Source organism: Numida meleagris, chromosome 22, assembly GCF_002078875.1.
Source record: "Numida meleagris isolate 19003 breed g44 Domestic line chromosome 22, NumMel1.0, whole genome shotgun sequence".
NCBI classification, from domain to species: Eukaryota; Metazoa; Chordata; class Aves; order Galliformes; family Numididae; genus Numida; species Numida meleagris.
The window spans coordinates 1,971,742-1,979,178 of NC_034430.1; the positions used below are offsets into that span (position 1 = coordinate 1,971,742).

The window sequence follows — 7,437 nt, forward strand, 5'->3', positions numbered from 1 at the left end:
GGGGGGGGAGGGACTTAGTGAGGAGCTCTGGCGCAAAAGAACTCAGCTGATTTCAGGATCCGGGGTCAAAGTCGCCCGGAGATGGCCCCGACCCCAGGCAGGGCCGCACACAGCCCTCCCCCCACACCCTGCGAAAAATGGGCTCTGAGTGGGTGCCCTTGGGCTCCCTCGTGCCGCGGTGACACTGGGGGACGATTTGGACGCGCTCCCCTCCACGCTTCTCCCCAGCCGCCCTCCCGCTGGCCCCGCTGGCTTCCACGGGTTCGGTGTTTCCCAGGAAAGCGCCTGAATTTTCCTGGATTTGGGCTCTGGGGCACACAGGGATCACCCCCTCCCCATCCCCTTTGGGACACACCGGGGTCAGCCCCTCTCCCTCCCCACTGGGACACATCGGGGTCACCCCCTCCCCATCCCCTCTGGGCACCGGATGGATGCAACCACGGGAACTCATCCAGGCTCAGGGTGGGGACGGATGGCGATAGCACCGAGCCGTCCACCCCCTGTGCCCCTCCCCCCCGCTCCCTTGGGTGCTGCTCAGCCAGGAGCGCCCGTGGCCGTCCCCGCTCACCTGCAGGGCCCGCAGGGCGGGCAGCGCGGCGCGGCAGCACAGCAGCACGTTGTGGGGCATGTCGGAGCTCTCGCGGACCCCCAGGTGGTAGAAGAGCGAGGGCTGGCAGACGGCATCGCTCAGCTCCACCACGGCCACGTCTGCGGGGCACGACGGCGTCAAGGACCCGACCCGAGCGGGGAAACCGAGGCACGGCTGCAGGGGGGGTCCCCGCTCCTCACCTGCGTTATAGAAGCGCTCCAGGGCCGCGGTGTCCCCCAGCGCCAGGCGGCCGAAGGGCACGGTGTGCAGGCGGCCCCGCAGCTGGTGGCAGGCGTCCCGCAGGCAGCGCAGCGCCGGGCACGAGGCCGCCGGGCAGCTCGGCACGCACACCACGCTCAGCGCCCGCCGCCGCCGCGTCCCGCACACCGGGCGGCACGGGGACCCCGCCACCGCCAGCGGGTCCTGCCAGCAGCTGCCCGCACGAGGGGCTGCCATGGGCTGCGGGGTAGGGGAGGTTCGGGGTGATGCTGAGCGTTGAAATCTGCACCCGGAGAGCCCCAATAGCTGCACCATGAGAAGGCCAAAGCCACGCTGAGAGAGCCCCAAATCCTGCGCGGAGAAAGGCCAAACTTTGCGCCGGGAGAGCGCCAAAATCTGCGCTGGGAAAACTCAAACCGTGCGCCAGGAGAGACTGAACCCTGTGCCAAGAGAGCCCCAAAATCTGTGCTGGGAAAACTCAAACCATGCGCCAGGAGAGCTTGAACCCTGCGCCAGGAGAGCCCCAAAATCGGCGCTGGGAGAGCTCCAAACCCTGCACCACGGGACTCTGAATCCTGCAGCGGAGCAGCCCCAAACCCTGCAGCATGAGAACCCCAAAAGCGCGCTGAGAAAACCCCAAATCCTGCACTGGGAGAGCTCCAAGTGTGCGGCAGAAGAGCCTAAACCCTGCGCCAGGACAGCCCAAATCCCACACCAGGAGAGCCCCCAAAATCTGTGCTGGGAGAGCTCCAAACCCTGCACCAGGAGAACCCCAAAGCCAGATTGAGAGAGCCCCGAATCGTGCACTGAGAAAGGCCAAACCCCGCACCAGGAGAGCCCAAATCCTGCACTGGGACAGCACAAACCCCGCACCAGGGAGGGCCCAAAACCCTGCACGGGAGAGCCCAAATCTTGCACCATGACAGGCTGAACCCTGCACCGGCAGAGCCCAAACCCCACCTGAGGAGAGCCCCAAAATCTGCACTGGGAAAGCTCCAAACCCTGCCCCGTGAGCCTGAATCCTGCAGGGGAACAGCCCCGAAACCTGCACCGAGAGAACCCCAAAGCCACACTGAGAAAACCCCAAACCCTGCCCTGGGAGAATGCAAACCCTGCGCTGAAAAAAACCCAAATCCCGCACCACGAGAGCCCCAAATCCCACGGCAGGAACTCCCCGCACCCCGCTCCAGGACAGCCCCGCTCCCCGCCCCGCGCTGCCCCGCTCCCCACCGCCGCCTCCGGTCCCGCTCCGTGCCGGCACAGCCCGCTCTGTGGCTCCGGTTCCCCCCGCACCTCGCTCCGCTCCGCCCCGCGCAGTCCCGGGCGCTGTCCCGCCCCGCCCCGGGCACCGGGACCGCTTCCGCCTGTCCCGGCGTGACTCAGCGCGGCCGCGTGGGGACGGGACGGGACGGGACCTGTGGGACCCGATGGGACGGGACAGAGCCCGATTGGATGCAATGGGACCGGATAGGACCCTGTAGGACCCGATGGGATGGGATAGGACCCTAAAGGACCCAATGGGCTGGGACCTATAGGACCTGATGGGACAGGAAGAAACCCTGCAGGACTCAGCAGGACAGGACAAAGCCCTATAGGACCTGATGGGCTGGGACCCTAAAGGACACAATGGGATAAGATGGGATCCTATATAGGACTTGATGGGACAGGATGGAACCCTATAGGATCTGATGGGATGGGGCAGAACCTTATAGGACCCAATGGGATGGGGCAGAACCCTATAGGACCCAATGGGACGAGACCTATAGGACTCAATGGGATGGGATAGGACCCAATGGGACAGGACCCTAAAGGACCCGACGGGATGGGATGGAACCCTAAAGGACTCAATGGGATGGAATAGGACCCTATAGGACCTGATGGAATGGAACCTATAGGACCTGATGGGATGGGATGGGATCTGTAGGACCCAATGGGATGGGACAGGACCCTAAAGGACCCAGTGGGATGAGACAGGACCCTAAAGGACCCAATGGGATGGGACAGGACCCTAAAGGACCCAGTGGAACAGGATGGGACCCACCGCACCGGGCGCTGCTGCAGTCCTGGCAGCACTGGTTGCGAAACAGGCGCTGGGGAAAGGGGAAGCTGCGGGGCCAGGGCGAGTTCCTTCCCCCTGCACTGCTGCTGCTGCGAGGTGCCCATGGGTGGGGTGAGGAGAAGCTGTGGTTTTCCTGGGGAAGGGGGTGAGCAGCCCCCCCCGCGTCCCCATCATGTCCTTGTCACATCCCCATCGTGACTCCGTGGTGTCCCCATCGTGTCCCCATCCACGTATCCCCACAGGGCCTGCACTGTGTCCCCCCCCATCGTGTCCCCATGGTGTCCCCATGATGTGCATCTCCGTCGTGTCCCCATCACATCTCCATGGTTTCCCGTCCCCCACAGTGTCTCCATCAGTTCCTCCAGCATCAACTCCCCCCCACCCCCCGTGGCCAAGGAGGTGCCCACTGTGGGGTGGGAATTAATGGGGAGAGGAGGGGATAATCATGATCCAGACACCAGACATGGGAGCAAAGTCCTTTATTGGGGCTCTGCCCCCTCTGTGCCAGCCCTGGGTTGAGCCCCCATCCTCCTGCTCCCCAGCTTCCTCCTGGCAAGCGTGGGGTGTGTGTGTGGGGGAGGGGGGGAGGGCAAAGCTGGGCAGGATGAGCCCCCCCGCCATCGAGGAGCACTGGGAACACCCCAGCAGCATCCTGTGCCATGCTGGGGACATCAGGCTGGGTGACACGGCCCAGCCCTGGACCTCCTGCCCCCAGGTGCAGCCCCCCTGGGGCAGAGCCAGCTTTGCATAGCTGTGGTGTGGGCGGGGGTCCTGCAGCTGCGGGGGGTGGGGGGGGAGCTTTGGGGTGGTCCTGGCTTGGGATGGGGACACAGCAGTGGCCTCCTGTCCACCTCCCCGGGGGGGTGAGGAGAGCATCGCCCCGACCTCAGATCCTGCAGCAGTGGATAGAGAAGAGCGCGTAGCAGGAAGGGCCTGGGGGGGCCCAGCACCCACCCCACTGCCCCCACCCATGAGGGAGGGGGGGGTCCCACATCTGAGATGTGGGGGGGATGGGAGCTGCTGCAGGGAAGGGATGGGGGGCACAGGGGTTCTGCAGGCTTATCCCCCCCACACCTCCATGCCCCCACCTCCCTTCCCCCCCGCCCAGGACACGATGGGGCCGACACACGGACACCACCTCGCAGAGTTTAATGGGGGCAGCGGGGGCTACAAACCTCACCCCACGGCACACAGCACGCAGCCCCCTCCCCAAAACAGCACACAGAAGGCGGGGGGGGGGGGACGACACAGAGACCTCCATATCCAACGTGTCCCCCCCACCCAGGAACACAGAGGCACAACAAAAGCACACAGCAAGGTCCTGGCTCTGCTCCCGCAGGGGGGGGCGGGGACATCGGGGACAGTGGGGGCTCAGGGTTTAGGGGAGCGGGGGGGACAGTGCTTGGGGCCGGGACCCTGCGGGATGCGATGGCACCAGGATGCTGGAGCCGGAACAAAGAGGGGACCCCCAGGGGCAGCCCCACACGGTGCACGGGGGGGGTAGCGGGGGGACGCACGCTGCTGGGTGCTCTCTAATAGGGCTGCAGCCCCCACCCCAGCGAGGGGCTCACGGGGACAGGGGCGGCCGGGCAGGGGACACCTCCGCAGAAGGGACAGGGACGTGGCATGGGGTCAGCGCGCAGCCCCAGCGCGAGGGGTGACAAATCCCAGAAAAACAGCAAACAGCAGAGAACCCCCCCCCGCCATGCAAACCAGGAGGGTGGGAACGAGCCCCTTCCCCCCACGGGGAGCTGTGGGGCAGCGGGGCGGCCCCCTCCTCATCCTCTGGCAGCACCCAGCACCTACTGGTTGTCCTCTCTGGCAGCGTGCAAGGAAAGAGAGAGGGGCACGGCCCCCTCACGTTAGAAGCCCCACGGTGGGCACGGGGAGGGGATGGGAGAGCACGGGACCCCCATGGAGTGGGTCTGGGGGCTGCATGGTCCCTGTGGGGCTGGGGTAGCAGCGCACAGACAGACGGACACAGAGAGGGAGAAGGGTTGAACCCTCCACGCGGCAACGAGGGGGGGAACCCGAGACCCCCAGATCCTCCCCACCCTCACGGGAAGGGACGGACAAACAGCCACGGGAGGACACAGCACCCAGCGGTGAGATGGGACGCGGTGGGGCTGCCCCACAGCGTGCGGCTGCGGGCACGTCAGTGTGAGCCCACCGAGCCCCACACCGAGCCCCACACCGAACCCCACACCGAGCCCCACACCGAGCCCCGGGAGCCTTACAGCGTTTGGTAGGCGCTGTCCTTGGACTTGATGAACTTGAGGATGAAGAAGAGGACGGCCTGCACGCTGAGCACCAGCACCGCGCCGCCGACGAAGCTGGCCGTGTCGAAGCCGGGCGGCTGGAACTCGGGGCTGCCCGTCAGCGGGGCGCCCGTGGTGCTGCTCCCTATGGGGCAGCGTGGGGCTACGGGGACTGACGGCCCCACGGCGGCCACCCCCCCGCCCTCCCCCCTCCCAGGTGGGGGTGCAGCGGGAGGGAAGGGCTCGGCCCCTTCTATTGCTGGAGCAGCGCGGGGGAATCAATAATTCAGAGCCGCAGCTCCGGTTACGGCCGCAGTGAGCCCAGTGCTCTCCAGTTCCCGTTTCCTGGAAGAGGCCCCGTCCCAGCTGCACACCAAGGAACCCCTGCCACCCCCCAGTGCCCCCAGCCCCACCCCGCACTGCTGCAGTGACCCTGGGCCAGGGCTGGCACCGTGCACGCAGCCGGGGGTCAAAGCGCATTGACGTGACCCCGAGAGGGTGGCACTGCTCACCCCAGGGGACACGAAATGTAGAGGGAAGTGGGTGGTCCCATCCCATGCCATCCCATTACACATCATCCCATCCCATCCCATGTCATCCCACCCCATGCCATCCCATGCCATCCCATGCCATCCCATGCCATCCCATGCCATCCCATGCCATCCCATGCCATCCCATGCCATCCCATCCCATCCCATCCCATCCCATCCCATCCATCCCGTCCCACCCCAGCCCCACTCACGTGGGGGATGCGCTGTCGGCTCCTTGCTAGGGGACCGTGGTGGCTCCTTGGTGGGGGATTTCAGCGCTGCTGGAGACAACGGCACAGGACATGGGGAGGGGGGCTGGCTGCAGGGGGCACCGCCATGCGCGGCCCCGGCCCCATTGCGGCCCCAAGGCTGCGGGGTTACCTGGGCACAGGGCGCTGCTGTTGTAGAGCACACACATGTCCCGCGTGGCCGCCTCGCTGCGCACGCAGCCCCACGTCTCTGCGGGGAAAGGGGGCAGGGGGTTCCCAGGGGGGTCCCGGGGGGCGTGAGCAGACAGAGCCCTGGGTGCGCGTCTGCACCGCTCGCTGCTCGCCCAGACCCGGCCAGGCCCGGAGCCCGACACCCCGGGCTGAAGGATGACGGACGCCAGGAGGGGTGAGGGATGCAGCGCTCACCTGGGGTCCCGCAGCCCCCCCAGACACAGCCGGTGCCGTTGGGCGCGGGGGGGGCGGCCGTGCACAGCTGGCAGGTGGGCAGCTCGCTGCATTCTGCAAAGCAAAGGGAGAAGCGGGGTCAGGGCCGGGCCTGCCCCCCACCCCCGGAGCGGGAAGAACAAGTGGCCCCATCCTGGTGGGGAGCAGCGTCCCACAGCGCGGACATCCCTCACCCCATAGACACCCCACGGCGCACGGGGGCCTTCTGGGGGCGGTTTAACAGCTGCAGGCCCCCCCCATCCCGGTGCCCCTCTGCCCCCCATTGCCCCACTCCCCACCACCCCACCACTCTCAGTCCCTGCTCTGCCACCAGCTCCCCCCCCCACGCGCTCATCATTAATTGAAGGAGATACTGACATCAAGGCCCCGCACTTGGTGTCCCCCACACCCCACATCCCGCAGCCGCTGCGCTGTTCGCAGCCCTCCTGACCCCCATCCTCTGCCGTTTACATGGGGGGGTCAGCAACAACGGGGTCAGCAGCGAATGGGGGGGGGGGGTCACCCCACCCCGGGGGGCAGACGGGGCTCTGTGATGCACTGCTAATCTGGAGCGGCAGGAGGATGGGAGAAGGGGGGGGGGGGGGGGGGGGTCACCCCACCCCGGGGGGCAGACGGGGCTCTGTGATGCACTGCTAATCTGGAGCGGCAGGAGGATGGGAGAAGGGCCGTGCATTATTGATGCTGAGCTGCACGCAGAGGGAGGGAGGTGGGGGGGGGAGGGGGCCGGGAGAGCTGCCCCGCTCCCTCTGGGGGTGCTCAGCGTGTGGACCCCATTGGGTGCCCCCCCACCCCGCCCCACACCTGCGGGTCGCAACCCCAAAGCGCCGCCACCGGGGAGAGGTGGGCACCGCGCTCTGGGCACGAGGGTGGGGGGGGGCGTCGGAAAGTGAACCCCCGAAGTTTGTTTTACCCTTCCCCCCAGCCCCCACCCCCCTTCCCTCGCCCCGTGGGGCCGCTCCGTACCTGCGCGGGTGGCGATGGGTCCGTGGGCGCACAGCCCCGCGCACAGCACCGCGCACAGCACCGCGCAGCGCAGCGCTCCGGCGCACGGGGGGGTCATGGCCCGGCCCGGCCCGGCTCGGCTCGGCTCGGTTCGGCTCGGTCCCGC

The 7,437-nt window shown here is 67.3% G+C and overlaps 2 protein-coding genes across 6 annotated transcripts; both read right to left on the reverse strand.

The window, feature by feature from the left end:
- On the reverse strand, window positions 16–2,146 carry LOC110387415 (mitogen-activated protein kinase kinase kinase 6-like). Of its 3 annotated transcripts, none has more exons than XM_021375535.1 (3): window positions 2,039–2,129; window positions 790–1,159; window positions 16–708 (listed from the first exon to the last, which is right to left on the reverse strand). In XM_021375535.1, the coding sequence occupies exons 2-3, from the start codon at window positions 1,121–1,123 to the stop codon at window positions 458–460; spliced, it is 585 nt and encodes a 194-aa protein (XP_021231210.1). In that variant the 5' UTR covers window positions 1,124–1,159; window positions 2,039–2,129; the 3' UTR covers window positions 16–457. The 3 variants fall into 3 exon arrangements, with proteins under 3 accessions (XP_021231210.1, XP_021231209.1, XP_021231207.1); XM_021375534.1 differs by having other exon boundaries at window positions 18–708; window positions 790–1,248; window positions 2,102–2,146; XM_021375532.1 differs by having other exon boundaries at window positions 18–708; window positions 790–1,248; window positions 2,039–2,121.
- CD164L2 (CD164 molecule like 2) lies at window positions 3,354–7,431 on the reverse strand. Of its 3 annotated transcripts, none has more exons than XM_021375707.1 (6): window positions 7,293–7,431; window positions 6,291–6,383; window positions 6,037–6,114; window positions 5,868–5,936; window positions 5,105–5,270; window positions 3,354–3,760 (listed from the first exon to the last, which is right to left on the reverse strand). In XM_021375707.1, the coding sequence occupies exons 1-6, from the start codon at window positions 7,387–7,389 to the stop codon at window positions 3,754–3,756; spliced, it is 510 nt and encodes a 169-aa protein (XP_021231382.1). In that variant the 5' UTR covers window positions 7,390–7,431; the 3' UTR covers window positions 3,354–3,753. The 3 variants fall into 3 exon arrangements, with proteins under 3 accessions (XP_021231382.1, XP_021231380.1, XP_021231379.1); XM_021375705.1 differs by lacking the exon at window positions 3,354–3,760 and adding an exon at window positions 3,998–4,685 and having other exon boundaries at window positions 5,868–5,933; XM_021375704.1 differs by lacking the exon at window positions 3,354–3,760 and adding an exon at window positions 3,998–4,685.